Here is a 23,371-nt window from a genome sequence, read left to right on the forward strand (position 1 = left end):
TTACCTACAGCTGGTGAAGAAGTTAGGGAGCTTGTTTTTTAATTAAAATTCTAGGAAACGAAACTCTATTCCTTTTCATTCTAAACGGCTACGAAAAAGCATGTTTGGTTCATCAACACTAAATGCACTCTGGCAAACAGATAATGCATTTCACAAAGACGAAAACAAAGCCATTGATTTTGTATCACTTTATTATGTTGCATGCATAATTATACTTATTTGGTAACAAAAATTGAACTTCCTATAGCATAGAAAATCTCGCTTATCGGGCCTATATACTAATATTTCATCGTCTTTAATCAAAAATCTCTCAGGTAATTTATTTAGCTAAGCCGAGAATGCCATTATGAACGCCGGTAAATTGCAAAAAGTCTTTAAAAGGGATTTAGTTATTTTTTTACTACACATTTAAAATTGTTCTCCTAATATTGCTGAGGAAAGCCAGGTTGAGCTGCCGGGTAACCAGGTGCTGCGTACATCATTTGCCCGCCCGGGGGAACCATTCCAGGTACCATCCCCGGTACAGGAACTTGTGCTGGAGGTGCCGCCATATTGGGGCCAGCGGTTAACATTAATTGATCATTTCCTAATAAGGGAAGTTAAGTTAGAGATAGACAAGTATATAATGAACGGAATAAACACTATTATCTCACTCTGATAACTGCAAGTGGTATAAGCAATGTCTACCAAATACTTACCAAATACTAATGGTTGGTCTTGCTTCGTTTCCTCTTGATCCTTGCGTTCTTTCTCCGATGTAGCAAGACTATCCACCTTGACGAGAAAAAAATATGTTTTAAGTTATTAATTTCATTTATACTGCCTACCATTACTACCTCTGATTCTAAACTGTTCTTCCTAGAGATCCAGTAAGAATCATCTCTTATCGATCCAGTGTTACTACAGAAGGAAACCTAAACTAAACTAACTTTATTTATACTGGATAGCTCTATCAGTTCTAAACTGTTCTTCCTAGAGGTCCAGTAAGGATCATCTCTTATGATCCAGTGTTACTACAGGAGGAAACCTAAACTAAACTAACTTTATTTATACTGGATAGCTCTATCAGTTCTAAACTGTTTTTCCTAGAGGTCCAGTAAGGATCATCTCTTATGATCCAGTGTTACTACAGGAGGAAACCTAAACTAAACTAACTTTATTTATACTGGATAGCTCTATCAGTTCTAAACTGTTCTTCCTAGAGATCCAGTAACGATCATCTCTTATGATCCTGCCGTGTCCTACCTTTGTAATATATTCTTTTAAAACTTGAATGACATAAGGCATAGCAAAATCAAGTATATTATTTCTCCAAGCTAGCTCTAAGACAACATCCGGGTGCAACAAATCATAACACGTGAACAAAGCTGCTGCAAAACATTCGTAGTTTTGATTTTCTAAGAACCAGTTTAGAAGATCCTCTGCAATTTCGGCATTTCTAGATTCGGACGAGTAAATCATTGCATCCTAAAATAAAAGGAGAAAATATGAAATTTTCTAGTGAAAACATGAAATTTTCTAGTTCCCTAAGGTGTGAAACCATCATCCTCTACACTAAAATGAATCGTTGTATGGCGTCCCATGCATACCATTCTTACCTTGTATAACTTATCTCTTTTACATAACTCAACAGATTGCTGCCATCTATTATTTCCTTTGTATAAATAAGCACTAATCCTACGAAACTCAACCAATTCGTGTTTATCAAGTCTTTGAGCTAAAGCGATGTTATCGAAGTTATCAAATGCATCAATGGATGCACGAAGACCATTATAATCTTCTTCGTCGATTAACAGATCATTCAGAGCTTCATTCACGACTTTGTTGTTATGATTTTGAACAGATCGCAGATACGGTTTGACCAGGGGAAGATGGTTGATTTTCCTGAAGTAGGTAACGGCGCGGGTGTGATCCATTCGTGGAGTAAGCACGATTAGCAGGTCGTTTAGCAGAAGTGGTTTAAAGTCGAGGTAAAACTGTAACGCCTTGTAGTACAGCTCAATATTCGCGACTTTCGTGATAATATCTTTGAATTGTGCTTCTTTCCAAGCGACCGTTGGGTGGGCAACCATCGTGAGAATTGCGTTGTCGTATTCTTCGTATTTCTCGTAAAGGAACACCAGCTCTGCCCACAGGTGGGCTTGTTCTGCTGCCCGGAGAACCTAGCGAGAAAATCGTAAAAAGATTACGAGAAATGTTCACTACAAGAAGTACTTTCTAAGAGCAGTGTTCTATACAAGAAATATCACAGTACGAGAAATATCACAGTACGAGAAATATTACGAATGCACACCTTGGGAATATTGACTCGTGACCAGAACAATTCTAAATGCTCTCTCATCTTTGCTGGTTTATATTTTGAATAAAGTATCGCCAATTCCGTGAACATGCCCATGTGAGCTCGTTCCAGACCCAAGGCAGCCTCGAGCAGTTGAATAAGCTCTTCAAAATGACCTCTGTTTTGATAGTAGTTGATCAACTCTTCCAGTTCATCAGCGTGGACGACGATATGCAGACCGCACATCTGAGCAAGACGGAACTCCTCGCTGTCCACACAAGCGAAACAAACCTGGAATGGAGACAGCCAATCAGCATTAAAGAGTGAAGTACATCAACCAATCACGACAGCGAATTTCACCCCCTAGATCGCTACCTACCTCTTTCCAAGTCCGGGTGCTGTTTGCTTTCCTAGCGCCATCAACCGCAGCTTGAAACTCGCCAAGATGAACCAAGGTCGATGCCAAACGACCATAGTTTGAAATATTGTTGTATAAGATCTTTGCTGCTTCATACATTTTATCATTGTAGCATCTATCACCAACCTGAATACAAGAAAACCGGTCAATGCTTCCACAGTCCAACATGATTCAGAGACCACAGTGTGGAAAACTGAAAATCACAAACCTCTTTGATTTGCGCATGGTTAGGTCCAGATATGAATTCTTCCAGCTCTGCCAATCGATTGGTTTTTGCCAAAGCAAACGCCAGCTCAGTTTCAATAAAACCTTCTCTTGCCTTCTTTCTTGCCATTTGAAGATATTTCACCAGATCTTCATATTTGTCTACACAAGAAAAGATTGTTTGATGAATGTATGTCATTTGAAGGAAACATTTTGAAATGAGGCAAACAAATTGATTGCATCCCACCTTCCTTGCGGGCAATGGCGACGACCTCCGTATAAACTGAAGGGTCATCGGCTTTGATGAATGAATCAATGGCCTCTTTCACCATGTCTTGTTCCAGCTGAGCTTTGGCTAGTAAACTCCAAACATCCGGTTCGTTGCAACGCTCAGCAAACTCGTAGGCACGGTCAAGATTCTGGACGTTTTCAATCAGAACCTGAGAGAAACAAAGGAATAATCAGCAACATCAGGAGAGAAAGAGGATAGAACATACAACAACCTGTTATGTACCCACAGCACAAATATACACACATATATACCCCAGAGTAAAGCTATCAAAACAAGACTGACCTGTATAGCCGAGGTATTGACATCAAATTTCTTGAATATTGCAAAGGCTTCCTCGTACAATTCACTACCAATGGCAATGCTTGCTATGTCAGGAGCGTCATAGTTATCAAGTCTTGTGATATATTCCATAACTCGCGTGCGGTCTGCCTTGATTGCAGTAAGGATAAGAAGATTCTGCAGGTTTCTGGAAGATCAAAATTATTGTAAGAATAAGTAGCCACGGCATTGATATGCAAGTTCATGAAATTCTTCGATCGTAACGCAAGTTAATATCATCCAAACTCTGGCGTGTTATCCAGAGTGATTATCATGTAGGGTATGCACGTTACCTGTGTTCACTAAAGACCGAGTTCTCCAGGACAATCTTCTCAAGTAGTTCAATTAATTCATTTGGTAAATCAGCGGTCATGAAGGCCTTCACGGTACACGAGACATCTTCAGGATCTTGGGTTTCTGAGAGCGCAGTTTGTACGACCTGGTCGATCAGTTGTCGTCGGAATGGATTATCCTCTTGCAAAACACTTGCCCAAAGTTCTGGATCACGACGACGCACAAGATACCTTGCTTCGCTTTTGAACAACGAGTTCTCGTTGCATACCTGAAGGAATAATTGAGGAATACCGTTCACAACGCTGTTGTGCTTAGTTCAGTAAATTATACTGAGATCTGCGACTCACATTGATCAACTCCATATCACATTGTCCACGCTCGTACGCGACACACGCGAGATGCGGGTCTCGTTTCTCGCAGTATTTTCCGACGACTTTGCTGTCATAGAAAGGATTTTCCCTGCAACGAAAAAAGCGCGAATTTTTAACGAAACAATATTTCCATCCTTACTTATAAAAGAGAGCAGTTTAGTTATTCAGACCTCCTCAGGTAGTAAAACTAGATCTGTACCACACTTTCCAAGAAGTAATAGGACTGTAAATGATGGTTTTGAAATATTTTAAAAGAGAAATGAGATTTTTCCTGCTGCTTACCTTAGGAATCGTTCAGGATTGTTGTTGGAATCAATGTAAATCTTCGCCAATGCATTGTGGGTAGCTGGTTCCTCTGAGCCTTCATGCACGCGAGCTTCAAGCAGCGGTAATAACAACTTCAGGCGATTACGTTTCTCGACTTCTTCCACTAGTTCATCTGTAGAGAATTGACCTCGTACAACCAGGATGAGATTCTTGATGATATCTTCTGAGCAGTCGACATCTAAAAGACCTCCGACTACAACAGGAACACGAGTTGGATTGACCTGAACGTAATGAGATTATCATTAGAATCAATCTGGGTAACACTGGATCAGCAAGAAATGATCCTCACTGGATCAACAAGAAATGATCCTCACTGGATCAACAAGAAATGATCCTCACTGGATCAAAAAGAGATGATCCTTGCTGGATCAATAAGAGATGATCTCCACTGGATCGACAAGGGATGATCCTTACTTGGATAAACATGGGATGATCTTCACTGGATCAACAAAGGATAATCCTAACTGGATCAATGAGAGATGATCCTTACTTGGATGAACATGGGATGATCCCTACTTAGATAAACATGGGATGATCTTCACTGGATCAACAAAGGATAATCCTAACTGGATCAATAAGAGATGATCCTTACTGGACATCCAGGAAAAACAGTTTAGTTTAAACTTGCCTTTTGAATATAGATTTCGATGTATTTCTGCAAATTATTTCGATACAGATACAACACAAGATCATGAACGAAATCAAAGCGGTCACAGACGATGATTAATGGCAGTTGATCTGTCAATTTCGCTTCTTTGAGGAAGTTCTTCACTCTCTCGGGGTCATAAACGTTGCTCTCACGACAAATCCTCTCCACTTCTTTGATTTGACCAGTCTTGCAAGCCGCCTGTTGAGATAAGACGACGCGGTCGTAAACTTTACAAAAATAGTTCGCTAGCAACCATTACACGCTACTAAAAACCTCAACCACGCTTAGTTACAATGATTTAAACAAACCTGAATATACTTGAAATGAACCTCAGCATCCTGGCTGAAGTTCACAATTGATCCAAGGAAATAAAACAAGCCTAAGAAAGAAAATTCCTTCACGATCAGGAACTTCTCTGAACACGTACAAAATTCTTCTTATTTTATTCTCAAGTCTTGACCCACCTTCAAAGCTTTTAAAGGACTCGAAGAGTTCAATCAGTTGAGCTGTTCCAAGTTGTTCGTGATATTTTGTAGCAACTTGAACACATATTTGAAGGTTTTGGCGAATGTTATTAGTCAACATTGCTTTCAACGATTCCATAGAATCCTCAACTGACAAGGTTCCGAAGTAATTGACCAACCACTGAAAAAACGTTTGAATTACAACAAGATGATAAACTGTTGACATTTGTGTAAACGTAATGACAATGCTCTACCAGCGAATGTCTAAATTACCTCAGGATTTAGCAAGTGGGTGTGCACTATTGCTCTTTTGATGTCAAAAATATCTGTGTAATGTTCCAAAGCCTAAAACAAGATTTAGAGGATAATCTTAGAGGTCAACGTCAATTTAAAATAATAGTTTTCTAACCTTACAAAGTGTTTAACATATAGAAGAAAGTCTGTGTTTTTTACCCGTTGTAGAAGTCCAGCGTTCTCACAGAGTTGTGCAATATGCGCTTTGTCATAATGAGTGAACATCTGGTTGCCAAGAATTGCATCAGCAACCTGTTGACAAAAAAATTGAAATGGTTTACTAGGATTGTATAAAGAAAGGGTATAAAAAGATTACTTTATGTAAAACATATTGTCTCAGATAATGTTTTGGTGTTTTCATGCCAATTTATAGCATCAAACGAAAGATGGTGTTCGATTTATTTCATCACTGACAAAAGTTTTTACGTCTATTGAAAGAACAATGCAATTGAAACCAACCTGGGGTGCCGTCAGGAGATTCATTTCTAACAAACGTGTTTGCAAATGGCCTTCGTTTGGCCTGTTGTTCTTGAGAGCATCAAGAAGGAACGACGTACATGCTTGCACTTGATTTGTCTCCATGAAAACATCAACAACTTGACTGAGATCAGCCAAAGGTTCGCCCTCATCTTGAACCAACATTGTCGCAAACTGTCCTCCTTGCTCAGGGTTCACCCGCATCACGCTTCGAAGAAGGAAGATGTAATCAGGTGTGAACCCTACTTTCTTTGCGTACAAAATGATTTTCTGGAATTGACCAGTTTCAGCAAAACATTGGATAACCTGAAACAAAACAAACAATCATATTCTCAGATTCTCCTCAGATAAGAAACACACTTTTGAATCAACAATTTCTACCTTATTAGGGACATTGGCTCTCAAATAGACAGACAGAGCAAGTGTTGGGTCAACTTGCTTTACCAAATCACCAAGTTCTTCACTGCATTCAAGCTGGGAAAATAAGAAAAACACATGAAATAAACATGATTCAGTTCAGCAGGATTTAACTGCTCAAAATAACTGCATTATAAAATGCTTGTCTCAGATTCAAAGGTTGGTTTTCATGTCATGTTTCAGACATCAAACGAAAGATGGTGTTAGGTTTGTTTCATCATTGACAATTTAACGTTATGATTCATCTACTGGTTTTGTTAATACACATGTACTATATCATTTCACCTTTTCCTCTTTCAGCCATTTCTCCAGCAGTTGTTTTCGTCCTTGTTGCAAGACAGGTTTACACAGTTCCAGGGACTCGTATTTGTTCAGCTGACCTTGATCCAGAAGAATACCAAAATACTGCAGCAATGGAGAGGTCTGGCCAGGTTGTGATGGCACTTGTTGGAAACGTTGAATAGTTTGAGGTGTTCGCAGAATCCCCTGTTGAGAAATATAAATGAGTAAAATGACTCAAGTCAACAAGGTTCTAATAAGGATGGATGATTTAACAGGGAATACAACCTCAAAAATGTTCAAACCTTTGGTGCGTTAGCAGCGACCTTTGCTGCCTCAGCGTACTGCATATTGTTGAACATGTTGTTGAATTTTCGTACGAATAATTCCTCAGCACCTCCCAAATTGTTACGTATGGCTATTCTGAGGGCAAGATCTGGATTTTGAAGTACATTTGTGATGTACGTTACAATGTTTTCTTCATCAACACTCACTGATAAGACCTAGAATTGACAGAAAGACCTCATGAAGGGAAAAATACAAATCCCAGATTCAACAGTTAAAATTTATTAGCTTGGTATTTATAAGGCATAAAGTGGCATAAACCACAGTATATTTACTAGTAACAAACCTGGCCTTTTCTATTAACACCAATAATACCATTACTAGGATCATGTGATGCTGTCACAAAGATAGTATCTCCACTGATTCGGTTCATGTAGATACAAGTACCACTCTCAACATCGTATAAATGAACATAACCATATTTCGTAATCAGGAATACTATGCCGTGTTTTTGGCTGACCTAAATAGGATGCAGATATTCATTAGGAGAATAAAGTAGGTTGTGGTGTTTTGGTAGCCCACAGAGAGAGAGAGAGAAAGAGAGAAGACATGGAGACTACATGACCAGGTTACCTGCATAGCAACAGGAAAATCATTCTGTGCTTCTGGTGGAAAGAAGACCTCAATTGCTTTCTTTTGGAAAGGTTGATTTCCTGATGGCGGTGTTCCAACTTCAATCACATGCAACTACAAAATATAAAGACAGGAACAAATGAATTTTTGCCTGGTGTTATTTCTTCAGCTACATATTTCTACCATGCTTTGAGAAGTGAATCAGTCTTGTGTGTTGTATATCAGAGCTCAGTATATCTCACCTTTCCTCCTTGAGGACCACGGACAGCGAATGTGAATAACGTAGACTCCAGTGGGTTTCCTTCAATTTTGAACTGTGTAAATGCTGCAGCGTGTCCTTCAATTGGCTGACTCACTTTACGTTCAACAGAATATAATTGCATTGCACCAACCACTCGATTTTGCTGTCAAAATGAGATGAACAAAAATTGAAAGATCATGAACAAAAATTGCAGTATCAATATAATATTATCCATTCTAAACATAATTTATTTGTCATTTTACCAACTAAAAACATAGAAATACTAAAGATATGTCTTCATTTTATTTTGTACTAACTTGTGCCTGAATGCCAACAAGCAGAAGCCATTTCTGGTCTCGATCTGTACGATAGTTGATAATCTGACATCCAGCCAAGCTAGAGTGACGATCAAAAACTTTCTGTGGTTGCGAATCCCCTGATAAAAGCCAAAATAAAACCCCCTTTATAAGAGCTTGAAGAAGATAGCAGCCAGAGAAGATATATGATTTATTTTTGCCCGATTTTATTGGTATTAAATATATAATTATGGCTTACACACCTTCCATAGACCAATGGTAAACAGCGCCATCAGTTACCAAAGCAACAGTGTTGACACTAATCCATTTCCAGAACGTGACATCTTCTGTCATGTTGTGCGCCTTCATCTTACTCTTCATCTCAATGTTAAAAATCTGTAAGGTATGACCAGCTGCAAAACAAATAAGATATTTTTAATCCAGGCACATCATGAAACCAACAATCAAACTGCATCCACAAGTCAGAGAAATGGTCAGAGATATATCCAACATAAGAATAATCCAAAATCATAGAATGAAAGGTGCTTGGGGAGAATAATAAAGAGTTAAAGTTCTACCTTTCAAAGCAATGACTTTGGATTTCGGGTTCATGATTGCAGAGTCGGCAGAGATTGGACGTCTGATGGGGTTATTCGCGTTGTCCATGTCTATGATCACCACTTGAGCAGTTTCGCCAATTTTCTCTCGAACACAGATAAATTTGTCGGACTCCATAGTAAGAGTTGAGAATCCAATATTGGCAGCATTGATGCCAATGTTTTGAAGCTAAAAAAATAGAGAATACAGTCATCACAAAGTACCTATTGACTTAAAGAAGCAGCCCATATGTAACTTTTAGGAAGCATTTGTCAAATTTCAAATGATCAATACTTGACCCAAAGGCAAGGAATGAAAGTACCATGTGACATACTTGGACCTAAAGACCTGACAGGTTGATTTCTTAACCTCAGGTTGTACCCCTAAACTACTGTAACACTAAGTGAACCCTAAGTGTACATGGTAACCCTAAAATGCACCTGTAGATTGGTCAAGACAGAAACACTTTCTGCCTCAACTTGAAATGCCTGAGATTAAACACATATCAGGACAAACATATCTAATATACTGTCAACTATATTTCATATATTTAAACAACGATAACAGTAAAAATATGTCAGGAACGAAATCCGCTTCCTATCCTTCAGATCAAGCGAAAATGACAGATTTATTGAGCAAATTATGCCACGAATCCGTAGGCAAACTTGACGGGTACGTGAAAGGGCAAATATCGTGTATTTGCCCACGGTCTGAGAAAATATGCAAAAGATCATATTGTAAAACTTCGGTGAAATGTACATTTATTTTACTCGTTTTGCCTGCCGGAAAAAGCGCGTATTATAAAAGAGGTATTACTCAATAACTCTGGCTCTGCTCAGAAGTTAAATGTTTCCAAAAACCGATGTTATAGAGGTAAAACTTGACCATACAAAACCTTGCTTGAATCTTGCTAGAACTTATTTTTACAACTAGATTGTATAGTATGTTTGTTGCACAATTTTAAATGCTCTTTTGAAACTAAATTTTTAGAAATAATACATTTATGGCATATGTATCGTAAGGTCAGTCATTCATCTTTACCGGCCTAAATCATAACGAGAAATCGATTGAAAATTCCCACAAAATCATTGAAAAATGAAAGCGGTAGCGTGCAAATTAAGACTTACTATTACAACATAATCACATATATACCTGTAGGTGCTCCTGAAATTTTATAGGAAGTACTTGCGCCATTGCGATCAAAAGAAATCTGGCCAAGAATTAAAGACAGCTCTTCAATATTGACTCAGATTTATGGTGTTTTGATGTATAGACGATGAAATATACAGATTCAAGCGAGATATTCAATCGTAAAGGAAGATTGTAGGGTAAACGAAGCCTCGAATTGATGGGAGGTGCCACGTGAGAACACCGGGCTTCGGGGTGGACCTCGCTCCATTTCAGGGCACCGCACGTTTAAAGTGACGTCACTTTTCTAGTAATAATTATTTATTATTATTAACCAAAGGTAACTATCGCAGTTAAAGTGCTGCCGTATATTCGCAGAGTATACAGAATGTAGTACACTTGTACGGTGTTTCACACTTGCTTTCATACTTATATCCAAATATAATATAAAAAGGCTACTAAAAATCTCCTTTCATTGCCTGATTTACTAACTTTCAAGCGTGTTTGAGAACAGACAATAATGAGCTTGTGTTTCGTTTACTTCGGCATAACAGGTCGATATAGACGGCCTTCGAACTTTTAAATTCTGTGACGACCGGACTTTTAAAGCTCCGTCTAGTTTTCCGCCCATTCATCAAAATATTAAATCAATTTTTGAAAGTCAAAAATAATCCAACATGGTCATGTCGTGCGGTGCTTTTCTTGCCTATGTGGGTGCACGTTGAAACAAACTGAGGGAGAGTAAAGGCGGCCCCTAACCCAACCATATAAGCCAAAACCCTTTCCGCAAGTCAACACAATATACCACGTTCTTCACTAGTATTTATACACCTAACTAACATCCCGATCGGACTTTTAGTTCCGTCTAGTTTTCCGACGTTTTATCAAAATATTAAGTCAATCTTAGGCATACAAGCAACATGTGTGGCAAGTTGTAACAGAATTGGTTTGGAGATCTACAAAAATCTTATTATCAGAAACGTTTTTTACAACAATTATATTTACTGTTTAATACTACATGCAGAATAATTTACGTACAATCTTGTAAAATAAATATACGATATTCTTATCACTAAATTATCTCACTTAATATCAACTGAACTACAATAAACTACAGTGAAACAAGACTGGAATCTTTGGAGACCGCAGATAACTTATCACAGCTGCGAAGCAACTGTTTTTATACGCTTTTAAAAATCATCAAGCAATGCAAAACTGCACAAAACTCCAGTCAGAACATAAACATCATTTTATAATGATGGTTTTCAGTAATACGTTCGTTTCTAAGGTCTTATTTCTAAGGTCTTATTACATTCAACACTAGAGAATTTAAAACACGCCTTTATATTGTTGTTCGGGTAGAAGCAGGTTTAAACCATCAAGTTTTTGACCATATATTAATTGTGATACATTATGAAAACATCACTTGAATGTTTAACTGTTTATTTCTTCAACATTCTCCGTAGTTGATATCTCATCTGGTTTTGCACATTTTTCAGAGTTTTCCAATTTATCATTTCCGCTATTTGCAAGTTCGTTCTCAGTCTCAATTTCTTCAGTAGACTGTCCGTTAACGACTGTCGTGTTTTCTTTTGCATCAGCGTTCTCATTGCTAGGTTCATTATTGTTAAATTCTGGATTATTATTCTGTGCTTCGGTGTCGTCATTCTTCAAACCATCTTCTTCAATTCCTGCTTCTGTCGGATCGTCGATTGTTTCACTGTTCTTTACAACAGACTCTGCTTGCGGCTCCTCGTTTGCGACAGAATCATCGACAACATCACCTTCTGGGGAATCCTTAACAGGGGATCCCTGATTATCCCCATCTACTGTATCATTCTTACTCCCTTCCCTTTCCTCACATTCCCTGTTTACCTCTTCCTTCCCCTCACTTTCCTTCTCATCTGGCTCAACAGAACCCTCACTCTTCACATCAGATCCATCATTAACAATCTCAGGACCAGGATTATCAACATCTGCCACCTCTGGTTCCTTACTAACATTTTCTTCTGTAGATCGCTCATTATCTATATTGTCTATCTGCGATCCTCCAGTATCAATCGATGCCACCTCAGACCCATCAATATCATCTACCCCCCCTTCCACTTTCACTTCACCCTCCTGTGACACCTGCGCATCAGCCTCAGGCGATCCCTGCTCAGCTTCCTGTGACACCTGCTTATCCTCCTGAGATACCTGCTCACCCTCCTGAGATACATGCTCACCCTCCTGAGATACCTGCTCACCCTCCTGAGACACCTGCTCACCCTCCTGAGACACCTGCTCACCCTCCTGAGACACCTGCTCACCGTCCTGAGACACCTGTTCACCCTCCTGAGATACCTGTTCACCCTCCTGAGACACCTGTTCACCCTCCTGAGACACCTGTTCACCCTCCTGAGACACCTGCTCGCCCTCCTGAGACACTTGCTCACCCTCCTGAGACACCTGCTCATCCTTCTGAGACACCTGTTCACCCTCCTGAGACACTTGTTCACCCTCCTGAGATACCTGTTCACCTTCCTGTGACGCCTGCTTGCCCTCCTGAGACTCAGCAGAAGCAGGTAGAGGTTTGGGTGGTTTAGCAGCAACCTTTGGTGGAGGAGCTGCTTTCTTCCCTTCCGATTCTAAATACGTCTCAGGATTCAGTCCACTCCAAGCTGCGGCTTTTCTCAGGAACTCGGGGATATTCTGGTTTGATGCTGGCGTGGCGTTTGCTTTCACAAGTTCATCCACCTCTGGCGCTGTTAAAGTTTTGGGTTTTTCTTCATCCAGCGGTAAACCACTCCATTCTGTAGCCCGGTTCAGAAACTCTTCCAATGTAAACGCACCTTTGCCACGATGTGACACAAGCGGATCAACCTTTGGTCCGACTGTTCCTTTGAGACCAATGGATGTCTTAAGTTGTCGTACTCTATCTTTTGCTTGCTCTGCGGCATTCTTTGCAGCAGTTTCCGCCGCATCAAGCTTATCCTTCGCTGCTTTGGCTGCTTCTTCAGCTTTCATTCGTTCTTCCTCAAGATGTTGAAGTCTCTTTCGTTCCTGAAAAATTAAAAATTGTTATCCCCATCCATTGAAAAGACTTCACTCAAATTCTATGGAAACTCATCATTGCTTCACGTTACCTCTTCCATTATCCTTTCCTGTTCTTTTTGTTTCTCCATCAATTCTTCCTTTTGCATCTTCTCGTTCTGGAGTTCCTCTTGTTGTTGAAGTCTCAAAGCTTCAAGTTGTTCTCTCTTCATTCTTTCTTCTTCCAACAATCTTTCCTTTGCTGCTCTGATCTTCTCGTCTTCTTCTCTGGCTCTCTTCTGGTCCTCAAGCAACTGTTGAAGGTTTCGCTGTAATTCTTCGAGTTCTTCACGTCGTTTTATTTCAGCATCCAGCATTGCTTTCTCTTCATCTGCCATCTTCTCAATTTCATCCTTTCTTTTCTTTAATAAGTCAATTTCCTGGAGAGAATAATTTTAATTTTAGTTGTTTAGCTATATATTGATGACTTGTTTGCAAGGAACAACAACCGTTAAGTCTCATTTTATTACCCTTCTTTGCTGATCCAAAAGGTCATCTTGTTCTCTTCGTTTTCTTTCTTCTTCAGCCTTCCTTGCTCTGTCTTCATCTCGCTTTGCCTTGCGTGCAATTAAGTCTCTCTTCAATGGTGTTTCACCACCAAAACAATCTACATGTGCACAAAAAGAAACTATTAAATAATACACCATATCACGACCATGTCTTCTATCTCCTTGTCTGATGAGAATGCCTTTCATCTTGTTGGAAATAATTAAGAAACAATAATTGAATTTTCAACCTACCAATAGCAGTCTGAATTTCTGTTATCCAAGCTTGTTTTGTTCGTTGATCTGGAGCCATCTGTTCATATTCTTTCTTTGTAGAACCACAGGTCACCATGAATCTATACTTGTTTCCACCTTTATCTGGAATGCTTGTTACTTTGGCTTCATTATTCAGGACAAGGTCACCTTTCTTCTCCCGAAATCCACTTGATACATAGTAGGTCAACTTGTCAGGTTTTAAGGCAAACCAACGAGATTTTTGACTCTGGAACATACCATGGCCTTTCTTTGTTAGAAACCCAGTTTTTGTTACTTCGTCAAGAATAAAGTCATAAAGCTCTTGCAAGCCTTCACGAAGGACACTATAACATTGAAATAATTAGTTAAAAACACACACATTTCAAAATCACCTAAGTGTAAATTGAGCTACCAAGCCAAAGGCATATCAACTATAATGTTAAAATTGGTTAATGTTTTTCATCCATACCTTTTATCAACTCCGGTCAAGAATTTCTGCTCTAAGCATTCGATAAACTTCCAGAATGTCAACGCACCATCTTCCGAATACTCTGTCAGGAATTGTTCATTCCACTGGATGCCAATTCCACGCACAAATTTCTCCATTATGATGCACAATTCCTCAACATCTACACGAAGCTCCCCACTGATATCAAGCTTCTTGAAAATTAGCCATAATTTAAATGCATCTTTCTTGGTTAAAGTATGTGGGCTGTCATCATATTTCTGACCCACAACCACCCATGATAGCTCGTCCAATTCTTTTGGATTCAACTTCTTACCTTTTAATAAGTATGGATAAGCAAAATGATCAGAGATTAAGGGAATTTAATCAGGTCAAGGTAACCAAGTAACTAGGCTGACATGCTTCTTTTGCAGTTTGCTGTTTAAAAGCAATTGGAAAAATATATTTACAAGTGCTGGCACAGTAAATTGGCAATATCCTCAGAGCATTTGATCAATAAAGTAACTATTTTTATACAATTTTAAGGGTCTCTCTGACTCTCTCATTTGATAATTTGGCTCTACAGTCAAGTTCTAAGATCATAAAAGCTCTGCAGGAAACATGACGAAACTACACTTTTCCATTTTAGTTATCATCCAAGTTAAAAGAGTCTAATTTCCAAGAACTAAATACTTGATCTAAATACTTTACTGACAGGCTGAAATTAGTGTCTTGTATCGCACAATTTTACATGCAACTACAGTAACTGAACAAAGGTGTGTCAGAGCTGCATGATTGAATTTTATTTCCGCTTTCAATCGCCGTGTCTTTAAACAGCATGCGATCCAGGACGATGTGATCTTCATATGCCATTAATAATAAGTCGGAAATGGGATTTTTAACCAAATTTGTTCATACCGAATATACGCCCTTCCAAATCTTCAAATTTTTGTGAGAACTTTTGTGAAAAAGTAATATAATTGCGACAAGATATTCTAATTAGTGACTCGATTCTTCCTTGGAATGTAAACAAACTTGCTCGAAAGATTAGACACGGTTTCAACCGGTGTTCATGTACAATTTTAGTCAATATTTATTAAAAATACACAGTACAAAAGCTAATGAACGTAGACGTGAGTTCAATAACGGAAAAAAACTACAACCAATAATTACAGAGCGAGTACACACTCAATTTACGCATGAATTATTGTGCAAGATATTTTTGTATTCTGTATTTACATTTAAAACAAAAATAAGATCGCATGGGGTTTAATTAAAGTCGTATGCTGAGAAAGTTGTTAGACTTTCGGAATAGATCTGTTCCTTGTTAACCAAAATCTTATTAAATTCTAACCTGGGATTATGAAATTCTAAACTGTTTACTAGGAAGTAATATTATAACCAATATTATACCCCTTCAGAGGGCAAGGTTAACTGTTTGATATTTGTTGAGAAAATACTTCATAAAATAGGTGTTTATTCTACAGAATTCTACGTACCTTTGAGGAGTAGTTTACTTTCTAAAAATTCAAGAAATTCCGAAACAGACAAGTCTACGTTTTTGGGTAAATATTCATCCAAGTCGTCGCTCACGAAAGGTGTTTTAATCGCTTGACAAACATTTGCTACAACAGCTTGTAGTTGGGACTTCTCTACCCTTCCAGAGCCTGATTCATCCATTGTTGCCACAGCATGTTTTATCCCGTTAGCAACTTCTGTATCGAGGGTTATGTGGGTTTTTAGCCCATTCTCCGTTGGTACTTCTTCACCCATGTTATATGTCGTCTCTCGAAGGTGCACCACTTTAGCGAACGTCGATTCCTTTGAAAGTGCTACGTAACGTCTTAAAACTGACCTTTTCAAAGCTTCCTTCGTACACACGGTAGGAAACAGATTACGCCTTGAAAGATGAAAGATATGTCCTTACAGGTCAAACAACAAAAGCAAATACGATCTCTCGTGTCAATTGCGCGAGTTCACGGAGGGGTGATACGTCACAATACCATGCTCAAAGACCCCACAATATCGAATATTTTTACACGTAACATCACCAATATTCCTATGAAGACAGTTAAGTGGCCTTTAAAATAGAAGTCCAGACTTTAGCTTTAAAAGGAGACAAAATTTCTTGTTTTGGAACGAGTTTCCGTGTTAGGAATATAAGCTAAGGTTATGAAATTTTCTCGTCTATTCACCAGAGATTACCGTGTTTGCATGTGGTTTTACATGTCAAGTATAATGGATCATTTCCATATTGCCTACATCCTTCCGCAATCCACATAGGAGAAAGATTTCCTTTTCTGTACATAACACGTTTTAAATGAGTCACGTCTATTGTTAAACAGCGGGAAATAAAGGAAAAAGAAACGCACACAAATGCTTTGGACAAAACGTCATGTCACAATGCCTTTCTAAACTAGATATTTATGTAATACAAAGGCAAAGGTCATTCCGAGAAATATTGAATAAAATAAAAGTCTTCAAAAACTCAATTCACTTTATTTCGTACACGCGGTACAACAGCAAGACATGTTTTTTCGTAACTTTACGAATTTCATATTTTGAAAATTCTCACGTTAATAATGCGATGCTGGCGTTAATTCTTGGTTTCAAATTCAAAACTTGGTTACTACAAAACGCTATCTAATTTTATGGTACAATTTTATCAGTTAAACACGTTACCATACATCGTGACTAGTTTACCGGGACAGTTAAATAGCTCACCGGAAACGTGGAATAAAACAAGAGCAAAATAGGATTATCTTCTTGTCCTGACGTTTAGTTCCTCCTTATTTTGAGAACGGTAGCTTACCAATTAACTTCTCCAAGTAGGCTGATCTTTGGTTGGTTTTTCTTGTTCTTTGGTTGGATTTTCTTACAAAACAAATCGTTCCTCAATCGTTTCTTGATCTTACATCTCATTGGGACACTTGTCGTTACGACAGATGAATGCCAACGCCTTTGTTTCGAGAAACTAAATGAACGAGAAGTCAAGAACAAAGCCGCTGTTACTATATTAAGCTCTGTTTACAACCATCCATTTTTGTCAAATCCAATTTACTTCTGACGGATGTTTTATAGTCTGTTGACTTGCAAAGTACATGGGCAGCAAATCAACTCGAGCCAAGGCTGTACTGCTTTATTAACAACAGACTATATTCCATACATCAGAAGTTAATTGGATCTGACAAAAACTGGACCGTTCAAACAGACCTTTAAGCTACTATATCTCTAAGCAAACATTCAGCACTTCCGTTGGCTTACCCAACAAACTGCTTAAGAAAGAACTATAAGTTGCATTCCCAGTGACAACACCAGTTTTAGCCGGGTTAGTTCGGACTGTCTTCACGTGAAATTTGTTTGTTTCTTCGCCAGGACCAAAAATTTCAATTTCCACAACATGACAACCTAAACTAAAAGTAAAGATATTCGTTATCACTAAAGAATGACCGACCCGCCAATAAACTCATCTTTCATCACCAACCCAGGGTTTAATTTGGTTCAACAATACGTCTGTCTAGCCAATATTTCACCTTGTTTTTACAAATAGACACAGGAAATAAAGATACTTAAAGAAAGTATTCTTGTCCATAAGCAAACTGCTTCTATATCAACCCGTTAAAACTCATGAGTAGAATTGTCTGGATTGAGATTTAGTAAAACACGTATTTAGCTGCATTTGGATGCTTTCATAAGAGAGGATTAGCTCAGAAACGAGTTTAATTTTGCAAAAGTACAAACATATTTTGATCAGATACAATACAAAACACATCACAGACCTTGGATCAGCAACCAAACAGCCATGAACACCACTAAAACCTAAATTATGAGCAGCAATTGCGGCAACTGCCATTGTGTTAACATTGTTTGGTGCTAAGGGACACAAATCTTTCACAGGACCTGAAAAAGGATTGTTGAATTATTAAATAAACTACAGATGACACACACACTCCTTGCATATTACAGATCATCTTTTCAATAATTTTTCTCTCATATTCAAATATACCTGAGTAAAGAACCACAGGATCTTTGGTGACTTTCTCATTCTTCTCTTTTAATTCACCACACAGTTTGAAAGCAGATGGTGTTTTCTTCATGGTCACCTTCAATTCCTGTGGAAAAATGACATAACTATTACTATAAAGTTTATATAAATTAAAATCTGTCGAGAGAGTGTCACTGACCTTTAGTGTACCTCTATCAGCCATTTTTCTAACATCTTCAGCACCCCAGAAAGCACCACTAGGAACGTATAGCCCATGACCATGAGAATTAGAAAGAGCTTTTGCATAAATTTTCTGTTGTATTGCTTCATTTGCAAGAGTAGTTGGTGAGCCAATCTATAGAGTTTAATATTAACTTTAACTAGTATCACCACATTTACGAAAGATAAAGTTTTCAAATTTCAATCAAAGCATAACCAATCAGTCAAAAACTAGTTGAATCTCTTTATCTCATTCTAATAACTGCCAGTTGTGAACTGGAACAATATGAAATACTTTGTTTATCATATTACCATATAATCTGCATGCTCTAAAAACTTTTCTCCAAATTTATCTGTGATGCATGGATGAGCCACCTCAACAATCAGGTCAACTTTTCTAGTAAAAAAAAACACAAGATTGAACTCATTGAAGTGTCTATCCTGAATATAATTTGTTACAAAAATATCCCTTTGAAATCTTCTACCTTTCTGTGAATTTTTCCAGATCTTTCAATATCAAATCATTGTCAACATGTCCTAGTACACTCTCATAGGTCCTATTCCAAACAAATCCTAACTCCAGGTCTTTACTATCAAGAATTGATTTTACCAGGTATTGACCTTTGAAAAGGAAACTAATGTGAATATAATTTGAATTTGTGAACCTCAGCACCTGATTCTCATTGGTAATCTGCTGTTGAGGACTCATTTCTCGAGGAGGGTGAATTTTATAGCTTAATTTCCCAGATAGGTGATACGTTGCAGATTTCTTGCCATTCGAGAGGGGTAAAAATTTGGAAAAATGAGGTCCTCAACAGGAGTCTTTCTGAATGTATTAAATACTATCAGTGCGATAATCAATATTCATAGTAAAATACTAAAATTTACAATTTATTTATTTACCAAGATGTCCAAAGCCTACGACTCCAACACGACGAACTTTACTCCTGTTTTCTGACATGATATAGAAAATTTACTGCCAAAATTTTTCACAAACACCTTTACACTGAAATAACCAATAATTCTATATTATTCTCTGTACTTTACCGTCTGTTGCTCACTGATGTACACACGTGATTCAAGCCTAGAATGCATTCAGGTTCTGTATAGAGATCAAACCCGATCTAACTCCGAAGTTGTTCCGAAGCACGACGACAACTCACGATAGCGCTGTTTCTATAGCAACACCTCCATATTGTTTATTTTGATATATTTTTATAATCTTGATTCTTTAAAAAAACCTCAAAATATTCCTTCAAAATGCCTCCAAAAAAGAAAAAATCGGGCGCCAAGAAGCTGGCCAATATGACGGAAGAAGAAAGGATGATTTATCTGGAGCAAAAACGGCTCGCTGAGGAAGAGATGCGTAAGAAAAAAGAGGAAATGTTAACACAATTTTTGAAGGTGCAGAATATTGAGTTTTTGGTTTACTTTATTGTGTTTGTAGTCTATTAGACTCTTTATTATTGTTGTATTAATGTTGATTAATAGTTTCATACACGGTATTGACCTTATATAGTTGCAAAATATAGATCTATAATGGTTCACACAGATATTGACGTATATTGGTAGTGTAATACCAATCAATATTGACCTATATTGGGGGAAATATAGAGATATTGACCTATAGTTGTATTGACATTGACCTACAGTTTTCGGTTCTATATAACATCACGAATAGTTTATAAATGAAGTGTCTTTTGTCTGGAAATATAGTACATTTATTCACTTCACTTTCTCAATTTTCATAGTGTGTTATTTAACAAAAGCTTTCTTAAGATAGATTGTTATCATACAACTGTTTATTTCTTAACTAGGATAAACTAGCTAAAGAAGAAAAGAATTCAAAATTTAACCTGCACAAACTTCAGAACCAGTGGAGAGTGATCATGAGAGAAAGTATGGGGCATCTGTAGCCTGATCTTTATAAATTATTATAAATCCTATCATGCATTTCCTGTGAAAGCCAATTTCATTGAATCATTATTACCACAGACATTTCCATTATTATATCATTCGAAAACCCATGACCTGCTGTCACTATTTCCCCAATACAAACCTTCCTGAATACAAACTTTCAGACTTGCCTGACCTTGCAAAACTTATTTACTTCATTGTCAATGCAACCCTGAGTGTTGGTCTTATGAAATATTTCAAGGTAAAGCCCAAGATCTAAAGAAAGATATTGAAATATTAAGTCAGACTTTTGAGAGAATTATTGATCGTAAAGAAGCAATCATCAAGTCACTTGTGAAGGATATTGAAGAGGCGGAGGAACAATATGAGATGGCTCTGAGAAGTCACTTGCAGAATCAAGATCATATTATAGGTTTGGAAATATGTTTTCATCTTGGCTTGCTTGTTTGTTGATGTATGTTTATGTATAAATGATTGTGTTATCTATTTGTCTTAAGATTTACACCAGAGCCGACTCAAAACGCTTTCTGAGGAGTTCAAGAAAGAACAAACAATTGTCAAGGAGGAATTTGATAAGGAAAGGTTGGTTATTCGAAGCTAGTTGTTGAGCTAGAATTGAATTGCTCAAAGCTGAAATATGGCTGCTTTCTTTGCAGACAAGAAATAATATCACAACATAAGCAAGAGATAACAGACATTCAGGATATTGTCTTCGCGATGGAGCAGGAGAACCAGGAACAAGATGGCGAGATGAAACAAGAATTTCAAAGCTATAGAGATGAAATTAAAAATAAAGTATATTATGTTCTAATTGTACAAAATTGTGGATGATTACTGGTTTAATAGGGTTAATTATTAATTTAAATGTAATTTGATCCATTCAGAATTTGGAAGAGAAACATGCTTTACGGATACAACTTGAGGGAACCGTTGAAGATTTGTGGAGGCAGTTTCAACAGGTATGGTATATTGTATCCACATGCAAATACAATACTGTGTAACAACAAACCGTGCTTTTATATTCAGGCCTTGAAGAACTACAATGAAACAACAGAAGAACGGAAGAATGCTTTTGAAAATCTTAAGCAACGAGATGAGAAGAGCGCCAAGGAGATTGAGACGCAGATGAGAAAACTACAGAGAATTCAGGTTTGTGATGAGAAGAATCTTGTCCTAATCATTTGAGGTAATTTTCGTGGAAAAGGTGGTGATTTAAACCAGTTCCATTCATGGATAACTGATGCTATCTTTCTATTTTGACTGCAGGACACAATTGCTCAACTGAAAGTGAAGTTATCCAGCAATGCAAAGGAATGTGACGAACGAAACAAAGTCATCAAGGAGGTAGTTTAAATCTTCTTCAACCATTCTGTCTTCAAGTTGTTAACACTGATGAAGACTGACGATCTTTGGGCTTCTTTTAAATATTTAGCAACGGGAGGTGATTGCCGTAGAGTTCCATCAACTCAAAGCAGAAATGAACAAATACAGAGAGAGTGAAAGGTATTGTTCCTCACTGTTGGTTGAAGAATCTTTCAACCAGATAATCTTCGGTGGTTATCATCAAATTATTCCAACTATATTTAGATATGCTCTCACACAGCTGACCTTACAAAGTAATGCTACGATTAAAGAACTCACTCGTCTGAAAGAGAAGGTTCGTTCAATATTTACGGGAGACCCGACAGAGGAAGATCATGGAAGACTTCTTACCACTTCTTTTTTCTTCACAGGGAGCTAAAATTTTCCGCCTCGCTGAAATGTGCCGCAAACTAGAGACGGAACAAGAGAAGGTTCTGCCGTTTTACGCCTCGTCTCTGACAGAGGAAGAAGAACAGCAAGCGAAGACAGCGGAGATGGAGGCGCCTGCGGAAATACTCGCTAAGGTAAGAAAGATGAGAATGTATGATTCATAATAAATGCTCTGTGGATAGAGAGAATTAAGCGAAGATAAAGATAAACCAGTTGATGAATCGTGGAACTTCGAATGTTGGTCAAGTGTCTTGTTCCAGACATGAGCTGCATGGGGTTACTTCGACATTCCTGAGAGTTTCACAGAGTTTCACACTGGCTCATTGATCAGACATTTCTCGCACATCACAAACTGCACTAAAAAATAAGACAAGTTTTGAAGAGATTTTGCAGTATCAAATACTTAATACGTGGTGTACCTACAAGGCTACAAGCTAAATTACTTAAGTTTTGAAGAGCTTGGTTATTCTTTAGGTTCTACACGAGTACACATCGTTGGAAAACTTTTGGAAGAGATACAACAAGGTTGTCCTCGATAAGTTGGCTTTGGATAAAGAGAAACGTGATCTTTTGCAAGAAAATACGCAGCTTCGTGCTGTTCTGAAGCAGTATCTGGATGGTAAACTATCAGAATATCCTATGACATTTTGGTTGTTCAAAATCGTGTACGTAAAATATGTCTCACTAAATCCTTAGGCATTTCTGTCAACGATGAAATTTTAACTCAACAAAATCCACTGTTTGTTGTCAACAATAAAACTAACGTCAAGTAAGTGAACGTTTTCACGTTAAATTTGTGTCGCATGGACCTCGTACCTCTTGTGAACACACCATCATTGCTAACCTTGTTTTTTTTCTTTCAGATTCACCGTACCAGTGAACGATGGCAGAGTAAGACGCGCTGTTCCAGCCACGGTTGTTGAGGCCGCACATGTTGTGAAACATACAATATGACCCTAGCTTACATATAGACTATAGA

The 23,371-nt window shown here is 37.9% G+C and overlaps 4 protein-coding genes across 6 annotated transcripts; 1 reads left to right on the forward strand and 3 right to left on the reverse strand.

Annotated features, from left to right (window-relative positions):
- Positions 1 to 168: 168 nt before the first annotated feature.
- Positions 169 to 10,484, reverse strand: LOC114520410 (clathrin heavy chain 1-like). The gene is made up of 28 exons (XM_028540661.1): positions 10,287 to 10,484; positions 9,116 to 9,323; positions 8,801 to 8,950; positions 8,559 to 8,677; positions 8,243 to 8,404; positions 8,001 to 8,114; positions 7,714 to 7,887; positions 7,388 to 7,585; positions 7,089 to 7,289; positions 6,768 to 6,860; positions 6,369 to 6,692; positions 6,069 to 6,161; positions 5,889 to 5,960; positions 5,616 to 5,796; positions 5,460 to 5,530; positions 5,131 to 5,349; positions 4,458 to 4,723; positions 4,152 to 4,263; positions 3,804 to 4,072; positions 3,475 to 3,658; positions 3,148 to 3,340; positions 2,905 to 3,062; positions 2,658 to 2,822; positions 2,294 to 2,569; positions 1,599 to 2,162; positions 1,246 to 1,467; positions 699 to 774; positions 169 to 586 (listed from the first exon to the last, which is right to left on the reverse strand). The coding sequence occupies exons 1-28, from the start codon at positions 10,326 to 10,328 to the stop codon at positions 423 to 425; spliced, it is 5,070 nt and encodes a 1,689-aa protein (XP_028396462.1). The 5' UTR covers positions 10,329 to 10,484; the 3' UTR covers positions 169 to 422.
- A 773-nt stretch (positions 10,485 to 11,257) lies between these two features.
- LOC114520533 (switch-associated protein 70-like) lies at positions 11,258 to 17,873 on the reverse strand. 3 transcript variants are annotated; one of them, XM_028540825.1, is made up of 8 exons: positions 17,784 to 17,873; positions 17,332 to 17,493; positions 16,019 to 16,419; positions 14,544 to 14,856; positions 14,075 to 14,418; positions 13,805 to 13,941; positions 13,388 to 13,714; positions 11,258 to 13,304 (listed from the first exon to the last, which is right to left on the reverse strand). In XM_028540825.1, the coding sequence occupies exons 2-8, from the start codon at positions 17,439 to 17,441 to the stop codon at positions 11,697 to 11,699; spliced, it is 3,240 nt and encodes a 1,079-aa protein (XP_028396626.1). In that variant the 5' UTR covers positions 17,442 to 17,493; positions 17,784 to 17,873; the 3' UTR covers positions 11,258 to 11,696. The 3 variants fall into 3 exon arrangements, with proteins under 3 accessions (XP_028396626.1, XP_028396628.1, XP_028396627.1); XM_028540827.1 differs by lacking the exon at positions 17,784 to 17,873 and having other exon boundaries at positions 17,244 to 17,423; XM_028540826.1 differs by lacking the exons at positions 17,332 to 17,493; positions 17,784 to 17,873 and adding an exon at positions 16,725 to 16,750.
- On the reverse strand, positions 17,810 to 19,793 carry LOC114520534 (putative L-aspartate dehydrogenase). The gene is made up of 7 exons (XM_028540828.1): positions 19,627 to 19,793; positions 19,209 to 19,344; positions 19,036 to 19,120; positions 18,704 to 18,859; positions 18,526 to 18,631; positions 18,299 to 18,419; positions 17,810 to 17,927 (listed from the first exon to the last, which is right to left on the reverse strand). Exons 1-7 carry the CDS (start codon positions 19,682 to 19,684, stop codon positions 17,906 to 17,908), a joined length of 684 nt encoding a protein of 227 aa, XP_028396629.1. The 5' UTR covers positions 19,685 to 19,793; the 3' UTR covers positions 17,810 to 17,905.
- A 150-nt stretch (positions 19,794 to 19,943) lies between these two features.
- LOC114520531 (dynein regulatory complex subunit 2-like) lies at positions 19,944 to 23,367 on the forward strand. Its single transcript, XM_028540824.1, has 14 exons — positions 19,944 to 20,127; positions 20,541 to 20,622; positions 20,882 to 21,052; positions 21,138 to 21,222; positions 21,297 to 21,435; positions 21,525 to 21,599; positions 21,667 to 21,789; positions 21,907 to 21,984; positions 22,073 to 22,143; positions 22,228 to 22,297; positions 22,374 to 22,526; positions 22,867 to 23,011; positions 23,089 to 23,161; positions 23,256 to 23,367. Exons 1-14 carry the CDS (start codon positions 19,984 to 19,986, stop codon positions 23,344 to 23,346), a joined length of 1,500 nt encoding a protein of 499 aa, XP_028396625.1. The 5' UTR covers positions 19,944 to 19,983; the 3' UTR covers positions 23,347 to 23,367.
- Positions 23,368 to 23,371: the final 4 nt, after the last annotated feature.

The sequence above is a fragment of the Dendronephthya gigantea genome, unplaced genomic scaffold (genome assembly GCF_004324835.1).
Source record: "Dendronephthya gigantea isolate DGI-Jeju-01 unplaced genomic scaffold, DenGig_1.0 000016F, whole genome shotgun sequence".
NCBI classification, from domain to species: domain Eukaryota; kingdom Metazoa; phylum Cnidaria; class Anthozoa; order Malacalcyonacea; family Nephtheidae; genus Dendronephthya; species Dendronephthya gigantea.

Excerpts from the sequence above, each read along its gene's own strand:
- LOC114520533 (XM_028540825.1), bottom strand. The coding sequence starts at position 17,441 with ATGAGATGTAAGATCAAGAAACGATTGAGGAACGATTTGTTTTGTAAG. Across the intron at positions 14,857-16,018 it reads AAGTAAACTACTCCTCAAAG|GTAAGAAGTTGAATCCAAAA; the intron begins GTACGTAGAATT and ends ACTTATTAAAAG. Across the intron at positions 13,942-14,074 it reads AGAAATTCAGACTGCTATTG|ATTGTTTTGGTGGTGAAACA; the intron begins GTAGGTTGAAAA and ends GTGCACATGTAG.
- LOC114520534 (XM_028540828.1), bottom strand. The coding sequence starts at position 19,684 with ATGTCAGAAAACAGGAGTAAAGTTCGTCGTGTTGGAGTCGTAGGCTTT. Across the intron at positions 19,345-19,626 it reads CGTAGGCTTTGGACATCTTG|GTCAATACCTGGTAAAATCA; the intron begins GTAAATAAATAA and ends TCCTTTTCAAAG. Across the intron at positions 19,121-19,208 it reads CTGGAAAAATTCACAGAAAG|AAAAGTTGACCTGATTGTTG; the intron begins GTAGAAGATTTC and ends TTTTTTTACTAG.
- LOC114520531 (XM_028540824.1), top strand. The coding sequence starts at position 19,984 with ATGCCTCCAAAAAAGAAAAAATCGGGCGCCAAGAAGCTGGCCAATATG. Across the intron at positions 21,223-21,296 it reads GAGGAATTTGATAAGGAAAG|ACAAGAAATAATATCACAAC; the intron begins GTTGGTTATTCG and ends CTTTCTTTGCAG. Across the intron at positions 22,144-22,227 it reads AAATACAGAGAGAGTGAAAG|ATATGCTCTCACACAGCTGA; the intron begins GTATTGTTCCTC and ends AACTATATTTAG.
- LOC114520410 (XM_028540661.1), bottom strand. The coding sequence starts at position 10,328 with ATGGCGCAAGTACTTCCTATAAAATTTCAGGAGCACCTACAG. Across the intron at positions 5,961-6,068 it reads ACGCTGGACTTCTACAACGG|GCTTTGGAACATTACACAGA; the intron begins GTAAAAAACACA and ends ATCTTGTTTTAG. Across the intron at positions 1,468-1,598 it reads AAAGAGATAAGTTATACAAG|GATGCAATGATTTACTCGTC; the intron begins GTAAGAATGGTA and ends CTTTTATTTTAG.